General features: G+C 38.8%; 3 protein-coding genes across 3 annotated transcripts; all 3 read left to right on the top strand.

Annotated features, from left to right (window-relative positions):
* The first annotated feature begins 176 nt into the window (after window positions 1-176).
* Window positions 177-7,489, top strand: LOC115368157 (nuclear transport factor 2-like). Its single transcript, XM_030064158.1, has 5 exons — window positions 177-314; window positions 2,644-2,770; window positions 6,110-6,181; window positions 6,285-6,383; window positions 7,121-7,489. The coding sequence occupies exons 2-5, from the start codon at window positions 2,666-2,668 to the stop codon at window positions 7,238-7,240; spliced, it is 396 nt and encodes a 131-aa protein (XP_029920018.1). The 5' UTR covers window positions 177-314; window positions 2,644-2,665; the 3' UTR covers window positions 7,241-7,489.
* Window positions 7,490-7,746: 257 nt separating this feature from the next.
* rrm2b (ribonucleotide reductase M2 b) lies at window positions 7,747-14,888 on the top strand. The gene is made up of 9 exons (XM_030064157.1): window positions 7,747-7,919; window positions 8,518-8,685; window positions 9,163-9,279; window positions 9,625-9,758; window positions 11,226-11,320; window positions 11,505-11,638; window positions 12,862-12,966; window positions 13,123-13,236; window positions 14,270-14,888. The coding sequence occupies exons 1-9, from the start codon at window positions 7,872-7,874 to the stop codon at window positions 14,420-14,422; spliced, it is 1,068 nt and encodes a 355-aa protein (XP_029920017.1). The 5' UTR covers window positions 7,747-7,871; the 3' UTR covers window positions 14,423-14,888.
* Window positions 14,889-15,643: 755 nt separating this feature from the next.
* mtdha (metadherin a) lies at window positions 15,644-24,759 on the top strand. Its single transcript, XM_030064164.1, has 12 exons — window positions 15,644-16,046; window positions 16,630-16,728; window positions 16,936-17,047; window positions 17,997-18,164; window positions 18,390-18,440; window positions 18,966-19,139; window positions 20,784-20,864; window positions 21,096-21,167; window positions 21,453-21,580; window positions 22,067-22,195; window positions 22,348-22,426; window positions 22,937-24,759. Exons 1-12 carry the CDS (start codon window positions 15,699-15,701, stop codon window positions 23,002-23,004), a joined length of 1,509 nt encoding a protein of 502 aa, XP_029920024.1. The 5' UTR covers window positions 15,644-15,698; the 3' UTR covers window positions 23,005-24,759.
* Window positions 24,760-25,614: the final 855 nt, after the last annotated feature.

Below are 25,614 nucleotides of genomic sequence, written 5' to 3'. Positions count from 1 at the left end.
TCAGTCGCTTGCAAAAAATTATCATTAAATTTTTTTTTCCAGATAATCTGCCTCATTGCAAGAATTCTTTGTGCACTTTCCCCTGAAAATTAACTCCCATCTATTCTGGGATTAGGGGGACATGGAGTGAATGGGTAATTTGCATATCTTGCGTAAAGCGGGTCCACCCCACGTCTGCGCTGTCATTGGCCAGCTCCCGCCTGACGTCATAAGGTTGTAAAAGCCGGAGGAAGCGGGAACTCCCAGGGAATCGCCTCCTCGCTGGAGTGCTCGTTGTACAGAAAATAAAAAAAAAAGCTACAGTTTTCGGCAAGGTAAGATGTTCCTGTGAATCACATATGGAGGCAGAGATGTTTATTTAGTTGTAATAGCCACGATTTTTAATGGGGCTTATGAATTAATCAGTAGAAACGAGTTATTACCTTCCATGAAAGAACCTGCTTACAGGTTAGCTTTATTGGAATCACCATGTGCAAGTTTTAGCGTTTTCTGCTGTGGCTTGGATATATCTCCACAAGCATCACAAATACATTTACGTGATTTTGTCTTCAGCTTAGTTCTCGACGGGGAAAAAAACACCAACTACCTGTGTAAAAAGAACAGTAATTAAGTTTGGAGAGTTTCCTCGCTAGGGACTCAACGAGGCAGTGCCTGTCATGCATGTTTTGACTTTATGACCTTTTTAAAATATGAGGGGAACAACATGTTTAAACAGACGGTCTGTTACGGGAGCCTTTTAATTGTAATTTCGGCTTATGTTTGGTGTAGGAAAATGAAACTACTAACAAGTGAAAGTTTAAGCAAGAGTAGACAGACGATGACAATCAGTAAACATGCCATTTTCAGTCAGTACGGGAGCCGGAATGCAGTGGATGGTGAACACGACTTTGCGATTAAATTGCACAAATTTGGGTGAACTTTTTATTTATTTCCACCAGATATCCACCAGAGTTCACTTGTAAAATAAAAGTCATCATAATAGACCGGGCTCTGTTGCACGTAAATGCAACTGAACCTTAATTAACGTCATCAGTAACACCTGCTATTTCATGGCAATATGGCTGCTGTGAAAAAGGTCTATTGAATTTTTATTTATTGATTGATTTATACTTTATTGTCGGTCAGGGCACTTCTAACAAAAAAGGAAATTAGGACAGGAAACAAAATGTGGTCATTTACCTAACAACCTTATGCTTATCACTGATAATACTTTTTGCATGTATCAAGGCACCTCTGTGTACATTGGAAATTCAACTTTGGGGTTGACTGATACACAAAAGAGTGTTTTAAGTCTGATCCTACTACAACGTGGAACGCTGTAAATTCGCTTTGATGGCAGCCATACATGTTCACTGTTCAGAACATGGTTGGGCTTGGAGATGATGATGTTGGCCAGCCTCAGTACAATGTTATAGTGGGCACATTCAGAAGGTTTCTGAAGAGGTTGTCCTACAATCTTTGAAAAGATTTTCATTTGGTGAATACATTTAGATGTTAAATTAGTGGTACAACACTGTAGAGCAACTCATAATCACAGAAGTAAAGAATAAGAGCAGAGTTTGTGTACTTGCACCAAAAGATCTGAGATGACAGGAGAAAATACATTCTTTGTTTGGTTTTGGGGATGCATGATAATATCGGCGCATTGGTATGGGCTGATATTGGATTTTAAAATGAAATATCGGCATCAAAAATTTATGCCAATATAACATGCTGATTTGTGAAATAGGTCAGATTTGCCTTGGTTGTGTCTGTTGTCAGGATTGTCTCAGGCAGAGCAACATCCAACCCTGTTTAAGTAGGATGAAATTTGAAAGAAAATGGCATGTTTTACATAACCTAAGTTGAAGTAGTTTTCTTAATTTGCCCGGTGAATGTGTACATTTGTAAAAGCATTGTGTTTTATTCTTGCACTGGCCAGTGGGCCTTCACAATAAGAGTAGGTATTAAAAATGTTAATTTCGCTACAGGAAAGACTTTTGTAATTAGATGGAGAAAATATGTGCATACATTGATATCGGCAACCAAGAGAGAAAATATCAGCATATCAAATATCGACAAAAAATCCAATATCGTGCATCCCTATTTGGTCTTTTTGCAGACAAATTTTGTCTTGTCAGAGAATGTTTCAACTCATGAAAGATTCTTTGCAAAGGTGAAGAAAATCTCAGTAAAAATCATACAGTGCAAGTTGGTTGTTTTTAAATTGCCATGTGAAATAAAGGCATGTTAGCTTTAGACCAAATCCGACAATGTGCCGTTTTGGAGAGAGACTTGCACTTTATGATTTTTACTGAGATTTTCTTCACCTTTGCAAAGAATCTTTCATGAGTTGAAATAAGAAGACACCCAAAGTTTCCAAAGAACACCCATTTGTGATCATCTGATAGACCCAAGTGGCACTTCCCCTGCACTATCTCCATGTCAGAGAATGTGTTTGCATTTGCAAGTCAAGTGGGGTTACATTTGTTCAGTAAACTCTTAAGAGAAAGCTCTTCGGCTATCTTGATTTGTGTGTGTGTGTGTGTGTGTGTGTGTGTGTATTGTCACTGACATTTGCTGTGTTGACCTATGATTAAGAAATTACAGCTTTGCTTGCCAGCTGATGTTAATGCTGTGTTCACACTTCTTCTTTCTTTCCAGATCCAAAGCTGCACATTTAGCCATGAATGTCCAGAAACCATTTTGGCAAGAGATCGGAGAAAGCTTTATACAAGTGTACTATCGCCAGTTTGACACTACCGATAGGAGGTGCATGGCTGAGCTATATGTAAGTTTGTCCCATATTTCCTCAGCTCGATTTTAAAATGATTGTATCTTCAAAATATAAATTTTTTTAAACAAGGAGTTTTCTGACAAATCCTGTAACAGCAGTTTAGCCACAACTACTCCTAAATTCCCGAAGTCCTTCCAGTCAGTCCAGTTTGCACCATTTGAACTGACTCACCCTCAGACAGAGGTGTGTCAGTGGAGTGGGGTGTGTCCAACTCAGCAAGTTTACCTCATTTGAATTAAGATGCAGTATACCATGCACTGAAATATGTGAATATTTGCTTAGCCCTTCATTTATTTCCATTGAAAACCAGACGAATGGCAAATTATCATCACAAAGCAATTTGAACACAGTTGAAGTAGATGGTCTGGCACAGCTTCACCTCTTTGCAAGGTGCACGGACTAGAAGGGCTAGCAGGAGCACAAGGATTCCAGCAGAATTTACAAAAACATTAACAAGAAAATGTGTTCTTGCAAGTTTTTCAAGTGTTGCTGTTTGTGCACATTTCAAACTGTCTATTCACACAGCTGGCTGACAGAAATGCTCCTGTTGGCATGTTGACTAGTGAGAGAAATTTCAAGATAATGGTTTCCTACTGTATGTAAAAAGCCGACCAGCTATCACTGAGCTTTGAACATAGCATCACAACCAAGGCAGACGCAGGTGGAGGGAGTTACTACTTCCAAAAGTAGTGATGGCGTGGTCATTTAAAAAGTGAAAAAAATAGTATGGGTGTCAATTGAGGTATTTATAAGTTCTTTGTTGAACTTATCTAATTAAATTTAAACAAGAAGGCCAATTTTCAACATCGCAAACAACATGAGACATAATATAGGCTATATGATAAACAAACAAACAGAAAACGTGAGTAAATGTGGTTAAAGTGTGCCACTTGTTATGCTCCTGTGCACTGATTACTTTTTTTAAATTCTGTTTCTGCACTCTGTCATCTGCCTTGGTCAGATACAGCATGTGAACAAAGTACCAAATGAATTTGTGACTGAATAGCCCTGGTCAAACAGGATGAATGAATGAAGGAGGAGAGAAGACAGAAGAAAGGAATTAATTAATTAATTAATACATAAATAAATAGCCGAACGAAAGTGAATAAATGACGTTTCTGAACAACAACAATAATAACAATTCTATATACTGTAGGTCACCTTTATAGCGCTCATCATCTCGTTAATACATTGTTTTTGATACAGTTTTTCAATTTTTAAGGTAATGATTACCAAGTGTGGACATTCCCATTGCCTAGATCAGAGCAAAAATCATGATTCTTTTTTTTTATTTTTTTTATCATATATATTATGTCTCACGTTTTATGCGATGTTGAAAATTGAGCTTATTGAAATGTATTTAGATAAGTTCAACAAAGAACTTATAAATATCTCAAATGGCACCCATAATAATATGTTTAAATAATGTTAGTTATAGTAGTAGTATTCACCTCAGTCTATGCTGAACATCATTATTATTGTTAAGCTATTATTACTGTTTATTATACAGTGCCATCAGAAAGTATTCACACACCTTCACTTTTTTCACATTGTTACGTTAGAGACTTATTCTAAAACCGATTTGAATATAGTTTTTTTTTTTTTTTTTTTAATCTACACCAAATAGCCCATAATGATAAAGTGAAAACATGTTTTCAGACATTTTTTGTAAATGTATTAAAAATGTAAATTTAAACAGGAAGTACATAAGTATTCACACCCATGGCTTATTATTTTTTTGAAGCACCTTAGACAGCAATCACAGCCTCAGGTCTCCTTGGGTATGTCTCGACAAGCTTGGCACACCTGTTTTTGGGCATTTTCTCCCAGTCTTCCCTGCAGATCCTCTCAAGCTCAGTCAGGTTGGATGGGCAGCGTCTCTAGACAGCCAGTTTCAGGTGTTTCCAGAGATGTTCAATTGGATTCAAGTCCGGGCTCTGGCTGGGCCACTCAAGGACATTCACAGACTATTCCTGTAGCCACTCCTTTATCTTGGCTGTGTGCTTCGGGTCATTGTCGTGTTGGAAGATTTATTGTCGCCCTAGTCTGAGTTCCATAGCACTCTAGAGCAGGTTTTCCTGAAGAATCTCTCTATATTTGGCTACTGTCATCTTTCCCTCTATGTAGACTAGTCGCCCAGTTCCTGCTGCACAAAAACATCCCCACAGCATGGTGCTGCCACCACCATGCTTTATAGTAGCTATGTTGTTAGCCAGTTAGCCAGCAGTGCCTGTTTTTCTCCAGACATGACGCTTGGAGTTCAGGCCAAAAAGTTATATTTTGGTTTCATCAGACCAGAGAATTTTGTTTCTCATGGTCTGAGAATCCTTAAGGTGCTTTTTGGCAAACTTCAAGCGGGTTGTCATGTGCCTTTTAGTGAGCAGTTCTGTCTGGCCACTCTACCATAAAGACCTGACTGGTGGAGTGTGTTAGCAATGGTTGACCTACTGGATGGTTGTCCTATTTCCACAAGGGAACACTGGAGCTCCGCCTTAGTGACCATTGGGTTCTTGGTCACCTCTCTGACCAAGGCCCTTCATCCCCGATTACTCAGTTTGGTTGGGTGGCCAGATCTAGGGAGGGTTATGGTGGTTCCAAACTTGTTCCATTTCCAAATAATGGAGACCAGAGTACTTTTTGGGACTTTCAATTTTAGTATTTAGTAATTTTAGTTTTTAGTATCCTTCCCCAGGTTTGTGCCTTGACACAATTCGGTCTCGGAGGTCTATATACAATTCCTTTGACTTCATTGCTCGGTTTCTGCTCTGATATGCACTGTCAACTGTGAGACCTTATATAGACAGGTGTGTGCCATTCCAAATCATGTTCAATCAACTGAATTTACCACAGGTGGACTCCAATCAAGTTGTAGAAGCATCTCAAGGATGATCAGTAGAAATTGGATGCACTTAAGCTCAATTTTGAGCGTCATAGCAAAGAGTCTGAATACTTATGTACCTAATATGTTTAAATGTTTACATTTTTAATAAATTTACACAAATGTCTGAAAACATGTTTTCATTTTTTCATTATAGGCTATTTCATGTAGATTTTTTTTAGAAGAAAACTATACGCAAATCGGTTTTAGAATAAGTCTGTAACGTAACAAAATGTGGGAAAAGTGAAGGGGTGTGAATACTTTCTGATGGCACTGTAAGTCTACAGCCCTCTTACTATTTATATTTATCAGGGATGTAATTTCTCTCTCTCTCTCTCTCTCTCTCTCTCTCTCTTTAATCAAATCTAATCTATCTGTCTTTGTTCTCTCCATGTTAATCTGCACCTGGATTTGACTTCAAATTAAATGTTGCCACTGCCTTCTTCCTTTTTCAGTCTGACAAAGCCTTCATGACATGGGAAGGAACAAGTTATGCGGGGAGAGAGGAGATAATTGGCAAATTAACTGTAGGTATCATCAGTTTGGAGTGATATTTATGCTAGTCGTGCACAACAGCTGTTTGCTCCTGTATCTTTCTGATGATGAGTATGGTTTCTTTTGCACCCACAGGCCCTGCCTTTCAAATCAATTGAGCACGTTGTCACAGTGCAGGATATCCAACCTACAGTTGACAGTTGTATCCTCGCCACGGTGATTGGACAGCTTAAGGTGAGCTGGGAAAATGTAGTTGATGTAGTTGCTTTTCTTGGCTGTGTCCCAAACACCGTGCCCTCTAGCAGGCAGGGTTTTCACACAAGGCGCCTCAGAGGACTCAAAGGCTCCAACTTCACACTGTTATTAGTACTGCTCCATTAACAGCACCTGGTTTGCTGTGTTTTTTTTTTTTTTTAAATAGCTAAATGGAAAATAGAAAAGTCATCATTACACTTAATGTTGATCAGATACGTTAATGTATCCCAGTGGGTTTGATATAATTAATCTGAAATAAATGTTAGACATTTAAACAACTAAATATTGATTGACATTGCTGCTGACTTATTTCTTTGAGGAAAATATAATTTAAGTTATAATAACTTACATACACATACATACATACATACATACATACACAGAGTCTCCCCATAGGCAGCATTTTACACAAAAATCTTCTTTTTTTCCCTTGTTTGGGCCCTTTGTACAGTTTACCCACTTCAATTTTAGCACTTGCCAGTCAAGCATGTGATCCTTCTGGTTTGCTTCTTGTTTTGAAAATGAAACGCCCTTGTCACTTTTGATTATCACGAGTCTTCTATGCATGTCAAAATTTAAACCATGTGTGATTACAAGTACTTTTCTGTTTTTGTTTAAGGTGGCAGTTTGTGTTTTTGTCATGTGTTCCCTAAAATCAGTTCTCATAAATACTAACATATTTTTTTTTGTTTGTTTGTTTTTTTTTTCTGCAACAGGCGGATAATGATCATGTCATGGGCTTCCATCAAATGTTTTTGCTGAAGCATCACGGCCAAGATAGATGGGCCTGCACGAACGACATATTCCGGCTGGCTCTACACAACATCGCAGCGTAGCAGTCTGGATTGGTTGACACACATTCCACACCGTTACCCAGCTGCATTTGCACAGTATTTGTTGTAATTTAGACATTATATATGTATGGAGTTATTTGCTAGTTTCTATTCTCTTTACAATAAATGTGTCCTTTTCTGAGACTGACTTAGGTCAGCTGACACCGGTGCCTGCCATTTGTTACAAAAGATTATTACATCAGATGTCCTGACAAGTTACAGCCCAATAAAAGAATGTATGTACGCACTGGATTGCTTGTGCTTGATTTTTTTTTTCTCCCTTTGATTTGTTTATCTATTAGGTAATTTATTTGTGGTATGTCAATAGAGAGACTTTTGTCCTCATAGGTGTGAAAATGAAGTAGTTCTTGGGCATTTTTCTCCGTACACAGCTCTGGGCTACAGAGGGAAACGTTCTAACAAGGAAGTTAAAATTATTTCTGTGTGGAAGCCCTCAAGCAGCTGGTTTGGGAAGCATCAGGTAGGCTCACATGCCATACGTCAGAGTGACCAGGGGAGGCGCTGTGACGATCCCTCGACTGTGGCATAGCTCTCTCACCCGAAACGGTCGACTGTAGTTGTCTGAATGTGTCCCGAATGACAGCAACTCCGACGACAAGTCGCTGCTAATGAAATGGACGTGACGGAAATCTGCCCTCAACCCGGCAGCCACCAGGAAACAGTGAGTATCTCCACAAGACGAGTGTATGTGTGTCTCTGTGTGTGTGGCGTTGGACGCGAGAGCTCAATAACACGACGTGCAGGTTGTGTAACAACTTTTAGTCCTTCAACAGCTAAAATCTTAAGGCAGCGTTACATGGAGGACATTTAGACACCTATATTATTAGGCTTATTACAAAACTAGTCTCGTCAGCACTTAATGGTAGGAACCGTGTGTGGCTATAATGTCTGCTGGTTGACGACGACACGACATGAAATTCAAAAGAATAGATTTGTTGGTGTAAAAATAACTCATACTCATGAGCAATGAATTAATAATCAAAATAATAACCACACTGCCCAACTAATAACAGTGTATTGTATCCTTTTGTTGGGGATGTTACGTGAAGCGTTTGCGCAGGCGCAGTGGACTTGCGTAAACGTCTCAGCGCAACCTCAAATGTCAAAATAGTCATGTAGGGTCTACTGCTACACACAGTGGGGAAAATCAGTCATAATTTCCAAGCAAGCGCTGAGTAATAACATGACATGATGACGTTCATGGTGCTCTGAATGTTTGGTGTCAAAATATTTATTTCCGGGGCCGCATTAATTTATAGAATGGGCACAAAGATCCGGATCCGGACCGGCAGGATGAGCCAGAGTCAGAGGAGGCAGAGCCACTGCTCCGAGAAAACCCCAGACGGTTTGTCATCTTCCCCATCCAGTACCCTGACATCTGGAAGATGTACAAGCAGGCACAGGCCTCTTTCTGGACCGTGGAAGAGGTGGGGTTTTTTTAGCTTTATATTCTAACAAGTCAACAAAATCAAGTCTGTGTTGTTTGTTTCACTTCATGAGCTTGATAGCAAATAACAATAGAGAACTTTGAAGACTTGAACCATTCATTGAGCCATAGCTTACTAGTTTAATTTGAATATATATATAATATAATATAGACTACAAAATTGTTACTAGCATGTTACTCGTGGTAAATGAAACATGCCTAACCTGCCAGTATAAATGAGATGGAAACAGGATGCAATAATGACCACTCGTTTTCATTGGGATTCTCAAACGTACACTTAATTATGGCAGCCTACCACACATAGAGTTCACAAAATGATGCAAGTACATGGAACATGCCTGTTGCACAAAAATATCCTTTCGATTCGATCTAATTGATTAAGTGTGGCCACTGCAGCTTTCCAAATAGCCTAAAATGTGGAAACTGATAGGATATGTGTCCTTGCTGTGTTTTCCAGGTTGATCTATCCAAGGACCTAGTGCACTGGGACAGACTGAAACCCGAGGAAAAGCACTTCATCTCCCATGTCCTTGCTTTCTTCGCTGCCAGCGACGGCATTGTCAATGAGAACCTGGTGAGGGGTGGAGCCATGAATATGACTTGACAAACTGGCAAAACTAACTCTCCAGCCACAGCCAAAATATATGTGTGTTGATATGACTGAACAACGTGGTTACTGTGTTTGATAAGCTAAACATGAAGTGATCCATTGATAGTCTTTGACTGCCGACTTGTGTCATAGGTTTGCTCTGAGTAATTTAATTTTTTTCCTGAAACAACATCAAGATTGCTTCAGTTAAGTAACAAACATACTTTTCCATTTGGAATCCCTTATGTTGGAAGATGATGACTTCATATAAAACGGTGATGGTGTGATTAAGTTTTAGAGATGCTTTTGTTTCTCTGTCTTCTCAAACAGGTGCAGAGGTTCAGCCAGGAGGTGCAGGTCGCAGAGGCGCGCTCCTTCTATGGTTTCCAGATCCTTATTGAGAATGTCCACTCTGAGATGTACAGCATGCTCATCAATACGTACATCAGGGACCTCAAGGAAAGGTGAGTCACTCATCTGACAAGTCATCACTTAATTCACTGGCTCCAGCAAGCTGTTAGATGCAAGCATGTTTATGTGAAAATTTATCTGAAAAGGTAATTTTGTAAAATCATTGGAGTCTGCTTGAACCCTGTTTTCTGTGACGCATGAAAGAAGCATAAATTGTAATGTATGAAGGAATAAAGAATTGCCATGTAAGCCACTGAACTGTTAGTTATTCTGTGGCTTTGTGAACCACAGCAGAGTATCAGATTTGGTTGAAAATTGGAGGGACTTGGTTCACATCCAGAAAAAAGGCGAGACTAAGTCTGATAAAGAAAAGAGAAAGCTGTTTCGTTTCCACTAAGTCAGTATGAATTTGGGAGATTATGTTATCATGGTTAGACGTAAGAAATTGTTTGTCTCAGACAGAGTTATTCTAGGTTTATATTTTTTAGTGGTTATTATTTCTATTTTGTTTTTTGTTTTTTTTTGTTTTTATTTTTGTTTGTTTGCAGTTGACTCAATAAACATCAGCACCAATGCCTCCTAATACTTGTTGTGATGATAAAGTTGACCAAATTGACAAAAACTAAAACTAAACAAACAAACAAAAAACTAGACATTTTCTGTATTTTTTTGTTTGTTTGTTTGTTTTATTTTAGTTAGTTTTGTAAGTACACAACATAGTTTCAGCTAGGCTTTGTTTTTGTGTAAAGTCTTTTTTTTCCTCATCTCAGTAGTTGTAGTTAACTATAATAACCTTGATCTCAGCCTTAATATCCTCTATGCATTTTGTATAAACCAAACTTACTGACGATGCCAGAGAAACTGAGAGACCTGCACCTGTTCACAACAAGATAAGTTTGCAAAAAAGTTGGGCCAATTTCAGTTACAATCCCAGCTATACCACTCACTACAGGTGCAGGATAAAAAAAAAAAAAAAAAAAAAAAAGAGCTCATGGAGAAAAAGAGAGAGAGAGAGAGAGAGCGTTGGGCAGACTGTAAGACAGCCAACAGTCACACAGATATCAACCTGCAGGTTAGGCAGACAGCAGCTTCATCACCTGTGTCTGTACAGGCTGTTTATTTAAGCTGGGGATACAGTAAGAACTGACGCTTACAAGTAGGGCTGGGTCATAAATCAATTCATTCAAGTTTGTATTTCAATACATACCAAATAGATACTAGCTAAATCGTAAAATCAATGTCTTTGTAATAGCCGAAAAAATTGAGATTTTAGTTTTTGGCCTTACCTCCCAGCCCTGCTTACAAGGCAACATCAAACATAATTTTTTTGGGCTACTTTTTTGTATTTGAATGTTACAGGCCTGTGTTGCACTTGTAACCCAGTGCTCTTATTTTAATGTAGCCTATGTAGTTAATTAGCTAAAACACAAAGTTTAGTTTATGTTAATGTTTATATCATGTTTTTTATATCATGTCTTTTGTGTGTGTGTGTGTGTGTGTGTGTGTGTGTGTGTTTGCAGGGACTATTTATTCAATGCCATTCAGACCATGCCCTGTGTGAAACGAAAAGCGGACTGGGCTCTCCAGTGGATAAATGACAGCAAATCCACTTTCGGTAAGTTAGAATCATATCCAGAAACATGTTGCGCATTTAATATAATCTCATACTCCAGTGTAGAGGACGTTTCCATGTATTATTTCCCTTTTTGTTCTCTGGGGGTTTAAACCAACTGGGACATGAACATGTAGCCTCTCAGATATTACATTGTATCTATTGTCTCTTCCTTTCTTGTTTGCAGGGGAGCGAATTGTGGCCTTTGCAGCAGTGGAGGGCATCTTCTTCTCTGGCTCGTTTGCTGCCATCTATTGGCTAAAGAAGAGAGGCCTCATGCCTGGCCTGACCTACTCCAACGAGCTGATCAGCAGGGATGAGGTGAGTTGCACACTGCATGGTGACCTGCAAACTGCTGAAAAAAAATCTGTCACACAAGCATGTAGCTCAGGGGGTCAGTATGCCTTTTTTACAGTGAGCACAAATGAACTGGTGATTCTAGATTAACCTACAGAAACTCCCCAGAATAGACTAGAATAAAACAGTCTACAATAGAAATGTAAACTTGCCATTAATGTCAGGATACAAAGCCCTATGAGTAAAACTCATGTTCAAAACATATTTAAAATCATAATATTTAAGTGTATCTTCAACTTACTCAGATAGTGCAAGTGTGGTAGGAGCCAGTGTAGGGCCAAATTTAGGAGGCAGTTTAAACTAAAACAACGTACAAACAACATACTTTATTTAGCTGTCCATGACATTTTACAGCATGTAAATAACATGTAATGGAAGGTCCACCCACTGCCTTTATCTTGGATTTGAGAGAGTAGCTGTTTGTTTTATCTGCGATGCTGCTGCCTTGTGTTTGGTTATGCAAGTTTGTCTCTTTACTATACTTGATTGCGCCTCCCAGATGGTAGCAGAATGCAAGTCATAGACCATGCAGGCCTTTCCTTGTAATGCCAGTTGTGTAAGGTCACTCAGTCATTACTTGTTTACTGGCTGTATTTGTAAATCTTGTCAAAATCGGAGGGGAATAAGTTTTGCTTTCAGTCAGATCTCTGTAACTCTGATCTGACTGCTGGCCTGCTCAGCTCTCCAAGAAAATATGATTAGCCCACTGAGCTGTTTACATAAAGATTATCAAATGAGCTGTAGTGCACCTACTTTTTATCCAGCTTGGTTAGGTAATATAGTTGCAGTCTGGCTGTGACCTCAGACAGTGAAAAACGTCCTCAATATACAAATGAATCAAATATATTTCTCTCACTGTAGATGACATCTTGTAACTTCAGTTCACTCATTCTTTCAAGAAACACATCATGTCCTCCTCTCATTCCTCTACCATAAATGATATCCCCATCTCCTCTACCTTCCTCCTTTAATGTATCTAACTTCCCCCCTGGCCTTTAGTTTTTTGTGTAGCAGTTTCATCAGTTGTCTGGGTTGTGTGACTTTCCCCTTTTAGAATTTGAAGTTATTCCACTGTTGAATTCATTTTGAGTTGCTCCATGTAAATAACAATAATAGAGTTTTGAGATATCTGTCCTGACAGTACTCCCACTTTGTTTTCTGACCTGTGTGTTTGATGTGTTTCCTAGGGCCTGCACTGTAAATTTGCCTGCTTGCTGTACAGCTACCTGGTGAAGAAACCGTCACAGGACAGAGTCAAGGACATCATCACCAAAGCCGTCAGCATTGAACAGGTCAGCTAGTGTTGGAAGAACAACATTAGAGCCCACACCCACATGATTGATCATTCACTGAACACGTAACAATATGAAAACCTCTTTTTGCCATTGCAAATATCTCTACTTTATTTTACTCTACTTAAATTCTCTCTTTATCAACTTGTGCTGCAGGAGTTCTTGACAGAGGCCTTGCCGGTGGATCTCATAGGGATCAACTGCTCTCTGATGAAGCAGTACATCGAGTTTGTGGCTGACTGGCTACTCACCGAGCTTGGACTGGCCAAGGTGATTCTTTTTAAATATTCACAAAACATAATTATCAAAGGGGAACAAGTCGGTCCACTGTGGTTGTCCTGCATGAAAAGCGTGGATTTGAGAAAAGTTGAGGGTTTACTACAAGACAGGGCATCTGCGGGTCGTTGAAAAGTCTTAAATTATAAACATCAGGCCTTAAAAGTCACTAACTAGCCTTAATTTTTATTTTATGTGGTCCTAATGACCACAAAAAAATCTAATGTCATTAATCATTTTTTTAAATTTCTGTGTGTCAAAACAGTTCCTCTGCATCTAAAAATCAAAATTTCTGATGTTGTAAAACTCTAAACCTACTGCTGAAACTAACACTTTATTTATACTAACATGCTGCCCTTAATCTGTGTGGAAAAATGCCTGTTGCAGATTAACCTAACTCACTTTATTCTTACTCTCATATACCACATTTACATGCACACAAGACACCAGATTGTTCAGTTTAGCATCTGTGGAGAGTGATCTGTGAAAATCCTCAGATTTACCAGTCCCAAGTTCTGTTTTTTTTTTTGTTTTGTTTTTTTTAAATAGTCCTGGTTAGATTTATTCCAGCCGCAGCTGTTATGAAAGTTAAACGACTCTGTTAGAATCATGTAGTCAATAACAGCGCATATTCCTATCTAACACTGACCACAGCACAAGATCCAATATACAGTACTAACCTTGACACTTCACCTACAGTGCTCATTTATACAACAAGAAACAAGAAAAAATGTTTTTTTTTCTTCAACCCCAAAAAAATCAGTCATAAGTTTTGTTTAAAGTTCTCTTGAAAATGTCTTAAAAACATTAAATTTAACTCTGATACTGCTAGATACCCTGCAAGAATTCAACTTGGTTAAAATGAATGACATATACCCTTTACATGTGATTTTATACTTAGAATTTTAAATGAAATTCTCACAACATTTAGATTAAATGCTGTTTTTAGACTGTGGTATTTGTAACTGTTCGAGCTGTTAATACTTTGGCACAAATAACTTTATCTTTTCTTTTCTTTTAATCCAAGGTTTACCACAGTGAAAATCCCTTTGACTTCATGGAGTCCATCTCATTAGAGGGGAAATCCAACTTTTTTGAGAAACGAGTGGCCGAGTACCAGAGATTTGGAGTTATGTCAAACATGATGGACTGTGAATTCACACTGGATGCTGACTTTTGAGATACTGTTACATATAACATTTTGTCACTTCTTTGTTACATCAAGATATTTATTTCAGTTACATTTGTGTACCTGGTTGAGCAGTCCCAAGCTGAGATTATTTTTGTTTTCAAATGAGAACAGTCTGACTAACAGCCTAGAGACTGAAAACCTGCTTTAAAAAAAAAACAAAAAAAAAACACTCAAGCTACTCCAGGGGCAGTAAGATTACTAATGGACATGTTGTGGCTGAAACACACCTCTCAACAAGCACTTGTGAGCTGTTTTGGTAAACAAACATCGGTAATGAAACAACAAGCAAAACAAAGCCTAGTGGGGTAATTACAATGATTGGTACAGTCTACTTAACTTATTAATGTTTTGTAATAGATTTCACTGGGCCTGCACCTCTGACTTTTCTGTTACTCAAATCAATTGTTTTAATATTTAATTATTTGTATAATGCATTAAAATATAAGAAGAAGTTTGTGGTTGTATTTTAATAACAGCAGTGGCACTTTTTCAGAACATTTTAAGTGGTCAATAACTTGATTCATCAGCTGTTTCAAATAGTGGTGATATGGTCTAAAGACATGGCATGTGTGTGCATCTAATATTGTTTGCCACCAAACTATGGTTATTTAGTTAATGAAACTAAAAACTAAAACTAGGTATGGAAAAACATTTTAGTTAACTGAAATAAAAATAAAAACTACTCTTTAGGGGGGAAAAAAAAACTACCTGAAACAATATTGTGTACTTACTAAACAAAATAAATTAAAATGAAAATATACAGAAAATGCCTTTTAGTTTTAGTCTTGATGAGGAGGCATTGGTGCTGATGTTTACTGAGACGGGAACATCTACTGGGAACATCATCTGGGACCCAACTGCATTCAGAAAGTGTTGGGTTTGGACTGTAATACCTGATCTGAACTTCTTAAATCTTGCTCATGACTTGCACTCCCCATATAATAATAATTAAAAAAAAAAAAAAAAACTAAACTAAAACTAAACATTTTTAAACAATAAAAACTAAACTGAAACGAGGAAACCCCCTCTGTAAACGAACTGAATCTAAACGGAATCGAAAACAGAAACAAAAAACTACAAAAAAAAAAAAAAAAAAAAAAAAAAATCATAATAATGACAACAAAACCATAGTAAGCAGAGCAGAGCGTCAGTGACGTTGTATTTTTTAGCGGATTGTCCCTTTACTGGCTCTCCAAATGGCCTGATTAGCCACTCCTCCGTTAGCATACGGCGGCTGGCACTGATTGCTAGCTGGTGTTCCGCGATGGCAGTGGACTTGCAAGCTTTGGCGCTGGAAAAAGCCGAAATACTGTCTAGCCGTGTGAAAGAGCTCCTGTCTTCCGGGCAAGGGTACATTCGAGCCCAGTTCGGGGTTGATTTGGGTCTGAAGCCCGAGCTGTACCCGACATGGGTCATCCTCTCCACGGCGGCGCTGGGTCTGCTGCTGCTGCTCGCTCTGTCATGGGCCGCCGTCTGTGGCGGACTGGTGGCCGGGAAAAAGCGGGGATCCTCGGTCACCCAAGCCAGCGGCGAGCCAGTCAGGGCCCACTTCACCAAACCTGCCAAGCCAGAGGAGCAGAAGAAGAGGAACAAAAAGAAATCAGCCGAAAAGGTAACCTTACTGTAGCCTGACTATGCTAGCGGTGAGGGGAAATCTGTGTGGCTTGTTCTGGTAACGTTTTACACTAGCTAACTAGATAAAAGTTAGCGTTATCTTATCCCCGTTTGTTTACCTCCACACTTCCTGTATTGTATCGTTTGGTAGCAGCAGGTTTTGTCGTAGAAAACAGTTAAGAAACCCTGCTTTCATAGCCTCGTTGTGTCATTACTATGCTATTTTTGCCATGTGAATAAGGTTAGCAGCTGAAGGTTTTATCTAGCTAGTAACGTTAAAGATCCTCAGAAGAGGCTAATTATATCCACAGCACATGTAAAGGCTTTGAACTGAGATACCACCACTAACTTATGGTGTTTTCATTTAAGTGTCAGCTAAACTACTGATGATTTCTCCCGTGAAGACCCCATCCTTATCTAAAATCAACACACGACCAGGCTCCGTATGAGTTGGACAGATTTATGGCAGACTCAAAAGTTGCCAAAACTCTGGCTTTACTCTTCACTACAGTCTTGGAGTATCTTCTTTTTTTTTTTTTTAGTCTTTGATTATAACTGTGTCCTCTGTTTCCCTCCTCCAGAAGGCTCAGTCTAATGGCAGACCAGTGACTGTTGCTCAGGAGGAAGTGAAAGTCATCGAGCCGGTCACCAAGCCATCCCCAGAGATCAGAGCTGAGAAGGTATGGTGAGGCAGCTGTTACACAAATTGTCCTGAAAGTGTTCGTGTAGTCTGCAAAGAAAAACACTCCCGCTGAATTAGGCGGTAGTAATTGAATTCATAACTAAAATGATTAACCCCTTCAAATTTCTAATTAAAGTTATAACTATTATTTTTAAATGTATGAGCTGATAAGTGCAAATTTCTCTGTTTTTTTTTTGCCTCAAAGGTGCATGTAGTGCAGGCCCCAGTGCAGGTGAAGAAGAACAAGAAGAAAGCCAAGGCAGATGTGAAACCAGCCCAGAGTGTATCTACCACTGATGGAAAGGAAACCGATGATGGTAAAACACACCGTTATAGTTATGAAACTTCTTAATGTCTCAATAACTTCTCGTTTTCGAATGTAGCTGCCGTACGCTTTCTATGCCACATATTCCTCACATTTTCACACACTCTTAGCACGCCGGACATTTTAGATTTTAGTTGGATTTTTTTTATTTACGCATCAGTCGGCTTCTCTAAGATGGCTGGTTCCCTAACATGGGTTAGCTCTGTCCTTTGATTGCACAGTGCAGTGCAAATGTGAAATCAAAAGTAGAATCCTTTCCCTCCTGTGTTATGGCTGGGAAAAAATAACCAACAAAAAATTCATAATGTCAAAGTACTCTTTTTAATATTTTTAAATGTATCTCAGCTATTCACATAGGACTTTAAACGATTTCTATTTCAATCTGTGCACTTAATTTATCTACTGTCCAGAAGGCCTGTGTATTTCGTTGCCTTTTTCACATCTGATGAGCCGTGTGGTACTTTCACACAGTTTTAGTGACCTTTGCTCAAATCTAGAATGATGTCCTTGGTGTAGTTACCCCATCTCTCCCAAGGGCTTCAAATATACAACAAGGATTTGCTGAGTCAAGTGGGTGAGAGGTGATGTGATGCCTGCGGCTTCAATCTGTTGAAATGTAGTTCTATATAGCTGTGAATAAGAAGCCAGTAAATTCCAGTTAATCTTAATTAGGTAGTGATTAATGATTGACCGGGGCCAGATGAACTTGTGTTGTATTTCCATTATCATTTTAGGACACTTCTCAAATTAATTATTTTGCAGGTCAACCCACAGTCTCTTAAAAATTTTCTAAGACCTAGCCTAATTGTTTTCTCCCCCCAGTTTGTTAATGTAGAATTCAGCATTTGCCACATTGTAAATAATCTCAACTTTTACATCAGAGCTTTGCAGTCTGTAGTAATCAGTCAACTACCCAGCCAACTTTTTTTGGTCTCTTTCAGGCGCCTGGGAAACTAAAGTCAGCAACCGTGAGAAGAGGCAGCAGCGCAGGAAGGAAAAGGGCTCTGAGGATTCTGGGAGCCCAGGAGGGGTGGATGCCCCCAAGACCCATGTGGAGGCGCCTGTAGCCCCAGCCCCTACCAACGTTAAGAAGAACAGAGGAAACCATGGTATCTCGTTTAGTTACGGTTGATTGTGTGTAGTTTGTCAGGGGATTGGATGTGGGTTTTAGCGCCAGAAAGGAAATGAGAATCTTAGGCCTTGTAAGTGTGATGAAAGTACAGTTAAATAGAAACCAAGACTATTAAAAAAAACCCACACATCCTGTGTAATTAACACTTGATAAACACATAACTCTGTGAAGTGTACAGTTCACAACAACTCTTTTGTTTCAGAGTCCCTGCATTCAAGAGCCAGTGGGAAGATGGATGCAGGCAGTGGACCAGGTAAAGCCTGAGCTCAATCATTATTTAATGTTTAGTGACTTGAGATAAGGAAATCTTTCATAGCTCTCTTTCTCTCATTAAATTCCTGGTTTTCCTTACAATAGACTTGCATGACATAAAAGTGAGATAGGTATCAGAACCAGGACAGAAAATAGTCCATCAAAAGGCCTTCCTGACAATAATGGTGTCAAAAATGGTGCACTGTCATTATAGGAACTACATACAGTGTCTAAACAAGCTGATGTGATCTATATTGTAGGATATGTAATCGCTGATTCTACAAACATCTAAACAACAGCTAAGCATTTAGTTAAAGCTTGAAACTGGCCCGAGCCACCAGCCAAATGCTGGTAACATAAGTCACACTTCTGTTAGACACTAGCACCTAACCAACCTGTGTGTGTTTTCACCTTCCTTAATTTAAAAAGTACTTCTCTAACCAAAACAATACCAATTTACACTGACCGCTGAAATTCAGATCCCACAATGCACTGTGGTTGTTTTATGGTGTCTCTGCCTCTGCAGTGTCGTCCAGCTGGAGGGAGGAGCCGTCAGTCAATGGCGGAGGGTGGGCTGACCTGTCCCTGAAGATCTCAGGTCAGATCGGCGCGATGGAGGGGGACAAGTGGAGTACCATTAGCACAGCTCCACGGCACAGGGCCCAACCTGACACCCAGTCCTGGTGCCAGAAGACACAAGGTACTGCTCAGACCAGAACTTTTTTACACTGCTAAAAAGTGCATTGAATACTTATTGTAAATGGAAAATCATACAATATATTTTAAAGACTGTAATGTAAGCATGATGATTTAAGAAAAAGACATGGTATTGTTTTGAAAATAAGAAATAATTGGCGGATAGGCCTCCCTCAAGACCATAAATTCAGTATGACATGAAAAGACTGGTCATCATTCAAGTCATGCCACAATCATACCACAGATGCATTATTTGTCAACATCGGAACAGATTATTTTTCTGTATTGGTTACCTTTCAGGACAGATTTTTATAATGCACACATTCATACATCAAAAAGAAACACTGCATTCAAGCAGAGAAACTTGAATGTGACAAAAACAGTAACAGGTTCATGGGCTGCAGTGATCTATGGATATTTTGACTCAGTAGGTGGATGTTACGGAGGACTGCAAAATTGGATACCACCTGTTCACTGGTATATAGCTGTAAATCCAGCCCAACCTACACAAACCAAAAAGAAAGCATCTATCTTACCTTGAGTCAGTCCCTGTTGACTCTTTTTTTTTTTGACACTTGTTTGTACAACCCAGGATCAAGAAGCTATACACAACATTTGCAAAATGTCTAAAGGGTGTCAGCAGTTTAGTGTTTTCAAATCGCTTTCACGCAGGGGTCCCATTTCATTCCTCTATTTATTTGCACTGTTATGTTAAAAAACCTGTGTGTAACATAAAACCTGGCCCCTTGTTTTAGCCCTCTTTAAATCATTCAGATTCCACCTGTTCCACCTGAAGTCAGAAGTCACAAGCTGATCATAGAGTCACAGAGTTCAGTAGGAGGCTTGAGATCAGAATGTCCCGAGGAAAACACTTCTCATTCCTGTCAGCTTTGGGGAGTAATCACTTGGAGATGCTACTGTTAGTGACAGAAGCAGTCTAAGTAGAAAAATAAACAGCCATGGTGTCTATGGAGCACCTAAAGAGCTGCCATCAACCTTGGTGTCTGTTGTGTCGCATGGTTTTGCCCAGCACCATATAGTCAGCTTGGGTCACCTTAGTAAAAGAATATTTCCATTTGGACATAAAAATCCCCCCAAAACATCAAATTCCATTATTCACCTGTTTATTTTCATACTAAACTAACTAAAACAATGTGAAATACAGTGTCCAAGTTTGCCAAGCAACTTGTTTTAGTAATTATTTTCTGCCAGAGAGTACCATTTCTCTTTGTGGGTGTCAGATGATTGACAAAAAGCAGAGCATAAAGTAACCCATGCACTGACATGAGACACAGTCCCAGCATAATGAAATACCAGTGAAACAGAAACTGACAAAACCAAATTAAAAATTCACGTTTTCATGTCTTGATGTATTATCTAGTCCAGGCAATTTTCAAGTCCTCAGAAATGTTTTTTCATAATGTACAAGAATGAGTGGCAGTAAATGGCATCTTCTTCAGAAGCTACACAGACTGTGTGCAGACACCAGCAGGAATAATGTCAAGGAGATGGGCAGGTTAGACAATTGGCACAAACTTTAAAAAACACAACAACAACACTGGTGCCAAATCTCAGTTTGAGGGCTTGTTTTCCAGTGCGTTGTTGTACCCCTGTAGTGTTAATTCGTGTTCCTTTTTGCTCTTGCCAGCATCATGGAGTGGCATTGACGGTCGAATGAAGACTGACCTCAGCCCCGTGTCCTTCTCCATGCTGGGACTAAACGCGACAGGTTGGTGTTGTGATTAACTGTCAGCTTCATAACCCTATTACACATCAGCCCTACCTCCTAGATGTGTAATCCAAAGAACGTCTGGTGTGGTATTTCAGAATTAATTCTCACTAACTGCTTCTGGCATTTTTTATTTTTTTTTTTTTTTGTCACAGCTGGTTTACTCTTTTACCCTTGTCCCTCTCTTTCTCTCTCTCTCTCTCTCTCTCTCTCTCTCTAACTCTCTATCAGAGCCCATATCAAATTCTGTTGACCTGAAGTGGGCCAACCAGCCTAATGTTGATGACGAATGGTCTGGATTCAGTAAGTGTTCCAGCAATCTGTCCCAGCACAGTCCAAATACTGATGACCTTGGAAATAAAATGAAAAAAAAAAAAAAAAAAAACTTTATTTGCTTTACAATACATTTATCAAGCATGGCAGTTATTTTGGGGGGCACTGTAACATCTTTAAAGTCAGTATAGTTTATATGATTTGGTGAATATGCGGGAGGATTGCAGAAGTACACACAGCTGATTTAAGACATGGACAGCTTAGCCTTAGCCTTTGTCTGTATTTAACTACCATGCTGCTGATTTGGGTTTGTAGATGGAATGGCAGCAGTGGACCCCAGCTCCGACTGGAACGCCCCAGCAGAACACTGGGGGAACTATGAAGAGGCCCCTGTGTTGGTGACACCAGCATCTCAACCCAAGGAACAGCCTGTCCTCAACAAGGTCATTGCAAGCCCTAATTGCTGCTATCAACTGATTCAGGGACTTGACTGGTTTGATAGCATTTATAAATTATTCACACTTAAGTCCTAAAACTCTTAAAAGACTTGAAATGCTGAAGTTTATAGCCTGTTTGCATCTATTGCAGTCAGAGTGCCAGTTTTTAAAGGGCAAGATGTCAAATGTTTGTCAGATATATTAAAAATCAAAGGCAGCAAAGTCTCATTTATCTCTTTCAAAGGCTTTAACTTTAGCTCATGACAGCCTAGTGCCTTGTACGCTCTTTAATTTCTTGTGCGCATTCCAGCTCTTGCTTTCTGCCATGCACAGCTCTCATACCACAAGGACGTGCTCCTAATCTCTTGTGATGTCTCATCTGGCAAACAATATGCTCCAACAATATGCTCCAGTGACCTCAGTGCAACAGTTTTTGAACTTTGAAGTGAAATAATTTAAACATAGATGCGTTTTATTTTGGTTGGAATGCAGGTGTCAGAGGATGAGAAAGAGACTGAGGATCCTGCTGGAGGAGCTGCGAAATCTAAAAAGAAGCGGAGAAAGAAGAAGAAAACAGAGGAGGAGGCTGCTGCTCCTGTGACAAGCATAATTAACCTCAAGGTGCCGAGTTATGATATAACGCGTTGCATAATGCCTAAAGAAATATGAATAACCTATATTTCTATTCTTTTTTTTTTTTTTTTTACGTATTTACATCAAATGAGAATACATAAAACCTGGTTGGTGAGTTCACTTCTTTGTTTTTGTTCCAGCCGAACACGATACCCAAACCCCAAGAGCTTCCAGTTGTGGCCTCCAACAAGCAGTCTGCTAACATGCCCTCCTCTCAGAGTAGGTCACAATGGGTCTGAGTCTGAATCTTTGTTCACACAGCCACTGTGTCTGCATTCTGTCCACTGTTTACTGTTTCAAAAACGCTAAACTTGAATATAGTTTTTTCCAAGTTACTGTGGTGAAATAGAAGGATACCATACTGTTCTCTGGACTTGACTGATGTTACACTGAAAGAGCCCCAATTTAAATTATAGAATAAACTGTTCATAATGCTGTGCAAGATGAGTGTTAAAATTAATCAAGCAAAATGCGTGTGATATTAGACATGTGTTAGTCTTAGGTGGCATATTTTTTCCACATTTGTATATATAACGTGCAGAGACAATTTAAGATTAAATCTAAGTTGTATTATTTGTGAGCCTATTTGATCTCTTCTTCACAAGAAACATCTTTCAATCAAGTACGCTCATATCCAGATTGTAGATTATTTAAATTAATTGTCCTGAATACAACTCAAATTTTTCATTTTCCATTCTTTTTTTTTTTTTTGGCCTTTTGTCCTTGCAGAGAAGTCTGAGCTGGTGATGGAGCCTCCAAAGCCGTCCCAGAAGAAGAAGGTGCGAAGAGAAACATGAAATCAGATCACAGGTCCATATAAATCATATGCAAAATGATTGTTAAGTGTGTCAAATGCAATAATTTCCAGGTACAGATTTTTTTCTGTGAGATAAATTGACTGTAATTTTTTTCAATTACAAAACAAAGAAAACTAGCAGTGGATACCAACTGCTTGGCTCACTGTAGTGAAACATGTGGTCCTATGGACTGAAATACTGAAATCTTATCCGATTTGCACTACACGCTCAACTGCAGACAGCAGGGTTTCCTGAGAGGTGGATTTGCAGTGGAGGTACACGTTGATATGTAATTATTTTCAAAGGCATCAAAAATGGTGTTTTTTTTTTTTTTTTTTTTTTTTTCTAAGCATTTATGTTTATCATTTGTAAACCCCAAAGTACAAAGGGTTTTTTACGGTCTTGGATTTTATTTTATAAAATGTAAAGTTACAAGAGATGCTTATATTGTTCCCCCAGTCTGTTGCACTTTGTACTGACTGCCAAGCTGCTGCCCCTGTATCAATTAATGAAAGTTCTTGCAGCAGGCTGCTTGTTAATGCTGGTCTCAAATCAGTTTAACATGTTTATTTACAGAGGCAAAATTTGGACTGTGGATGTGATAAACTGATTACTGATCTCTACCGACGGAGTCCTTTGGTTAACAGTACTTTAGAGAGCAGTAGCTAATATCAACCAGCTGGAGGCGCTGTAACGTGAAGTTAAAGCGTAGAGAGATTCTCCTACCTGCAGTGGCACTAGTATTTTCTCAGTACATTTATCTTCTGATTATGTATTTCTTTACTGGTCTAGACTGTGCATAGACGTTCTAGAGACATTTATGGTCCCTATTGCACTCTATATGATTTTTTTAACAAAATATTTATCTTCCAATCTTTGTGCTAGAAAAAGCCATGCCATATGTACAGATTGTAAGGGCTTTTTCCAGTTCTGTGATTGCACTGTGCAAAAGGCTGTACTGAGTTTCCTTGATGTTGATGCGTTGTTTTTTATGACCTTTTTGCGGAATGTGAAATGACTAAATTTTGGTTTTGAAATGACTTCCCGTGTTTCTGATGGGGATCATGTTTTGTGATGGAAAATGAAAGTGTGGCAGGGAGCTGGTATGGAGCAGCTTTAATTCCACGTTGGTTTTAGGAATTGAATTCCATTGCCTTAACCTGTAGTTGTATAGTATGTGCATTGGCGTCCTTTTTTATAGTTTCCATCCAACTGCAAGTTTTGATGTCAAAATGAATTTCATCGAGCATGACTTTGATAACCATACTTGTGTACATTAAATTAAATGAGCAGATAACTTGCTGTAACTTGTAGTACTTGCTCTTGGAGTACCCAGTCAGTGTATATAATAGGCTTTGCAAGGACAAAAAATGAGGCTTGAGTCTTATCCATGGACATCGAGCTCAATAAAAAATAACACTGATGTGTTGTGGGCAGGCTTGTGCAGGAGTGTGTATTCAAAGAGCCGTAGTGGATCAAGCTGTTGATTGGCTGGTGGTGGTACAGTATTTTTTGCCTATAGCTATTAGTAGACTTGATAGATGATAAAAAAAAAAAAAAGATGATATATCAGTATAGCTACAGACACCCAATTTCTTTTGTTAATACTGATGATTAAGATTATTCAATCATTGTATTTATATACTTGTCCTTAGGATATGATTTTGAGAATGATTTTGTTTATCGAAGAAATACAAATATTTCTATGTTTGTTTGGTAAAGTTGAAAAATAAATGAAAATAATGCTTGATATCACCTTGTCGTAGCTCAGCATTTTTGTTTCAAATGGCACCTCTAAAACTCTACTCACACTTTTTCCCTGTGATTTTTGTCTCGAATCTAGAAACATAAAGACTTGCATCACTTGAAGATAAAGACTCATGACACTTTTAAATGGAGCTTTTTTTTTTCAATTCTTAAATACTGTATTTTTTTCCTTTATTTATATAGCACTTATCAACAAAAGGAAGGAAAGGAAAACTGAACAGTGAAAACAAATCAGAAAGAAACATGAGGTTAAAAAGCAAAGCAAAAGAAAAGGCTAAACCATAAACTATAAAGAAAGCAGATAAGCTTTTTGCGAAGTTTCATGGGGTGATTTCAATGATGATACAGACTGTGAGCCTGAGCTCCTTTGGTCGGTTGTTGCAGAGCCCTAATATTGATTTATTTTGGTTGTTATTCTGAGAAAGTATACTCTTCAGTACTTGTAAATATTTAAGTCATGGTGAGCTATTAGTCAATGGTGTATGCTTTTTCATAACTGACCAGTTTTCTTTCTTGCAACTTGTTCAATACAGTTTGTCACAGAGTTTTCACTGATCCTGAAAAGTAAAAACCTAAATTTCAGTACCGTTTCTGTATTCACTAAATTAGAATTAGTGAATAAGGTTAATAAACTTAAGGTTAATATCCATCAATCAGAGCCAAATTCTTTCCAACAGAATCAAACAAACAAGCAACACTAATTGCAAATGGAGCTTTTGAGCAGGGCGTTGTCATGTCGTATTTTCTATTTGCTGTCAAGCTAACTCCAAATCTCAGATTATACTGTGACAGTTTAGTCTATGGTATGGCACAAATCTGTGTCAGCAGCTCGGGCTGTGATGG

The sequence above is a fragment of the Myripristis murdjan genome, chromosome 11, assembly GCF_902150065.1.
Source record: "Myripristis murdjan chromosome 11, fMyrMur1.1, whole genome shotgun sequence".
In the NCBI taxonomy this organism is placed as follows: Eukaryota; Metazoa; Chordata; class Actinopteri; order Holocentriformes; family Holocentridae; genus Myripristis; species Myripristis murdjan.
This window is presented reverse-complemented; position numbering and strand designations above follow the sequence as displayed.

Excerpts from the sequence above, each read along its gene's own strand:
- LOC115368157 (XM_030064158.1), top strand. The coding sequence starts at position 2,666 with ATGAATGTCCAGAAACCATTTTGGCAAGAGATCGGAGAAAGCTTTATA. Across the intron at positions 2,771-6,109 it reads GGTGCATGGCTGAGCTATAT|TCTGACAAAGCCTTCATGAC; the intron begins GTAAGTTTGTCC and ends TTCCTTTTTCAG. Across the intron at positions 6,384-7,120 it reads CGGTGATTGGACAGCTTAAG|GCGGATAATGATCATGTCAT; the intron begins GTGAGCTGGGAA and ends TTTCTGCAACAG.
- rrm2b (XM_030064157.1), top strand. The coding sequence starts at position 7,872 with ATGGACGTGACGGAAATCTGCCCTCAACCCGGCAGCCACCAGGAAACA. Across the intron at positions 7,920-8,517 it reads CCGGCAGCCACCAGGAAACA|AATGGGCACAAAGATCCGGA; the intron begins GTGAGTATCTCC and ends ATTAATTTATAG. Across the intron at positions 8,686-9,162 it reads CTTTCTGGACCGTGGAAGAG|GTTGATCTATCCAAGGACCT; the intron begins GTGGGGTTTTTT and ends TGTGTTTTCCAG.
- mtdha (XM_030064164.1), top strand. The coding sequence starts at position 15,699 with ATGGCAGTGGACTTGCAAGCTTTGGCGCTGGAAAAAGCCGAAATACTG. Across the intron at positions 17,048-17,996 it reads TGGAAAGGAAACCGATGATG|GCGCCTGGGAAACTAAAGTC; the intron begins GTAAAACACACC and ends GGTCTCTTTCAG. Across the intron at positions 22,427-22,936 it reads TAACATGCCCTCCTCTCAGA|AGAAGTCTGAGCTGGTGATG; the intron begins GTAGGTCACAAT and ends TTGTCCTTGCAG.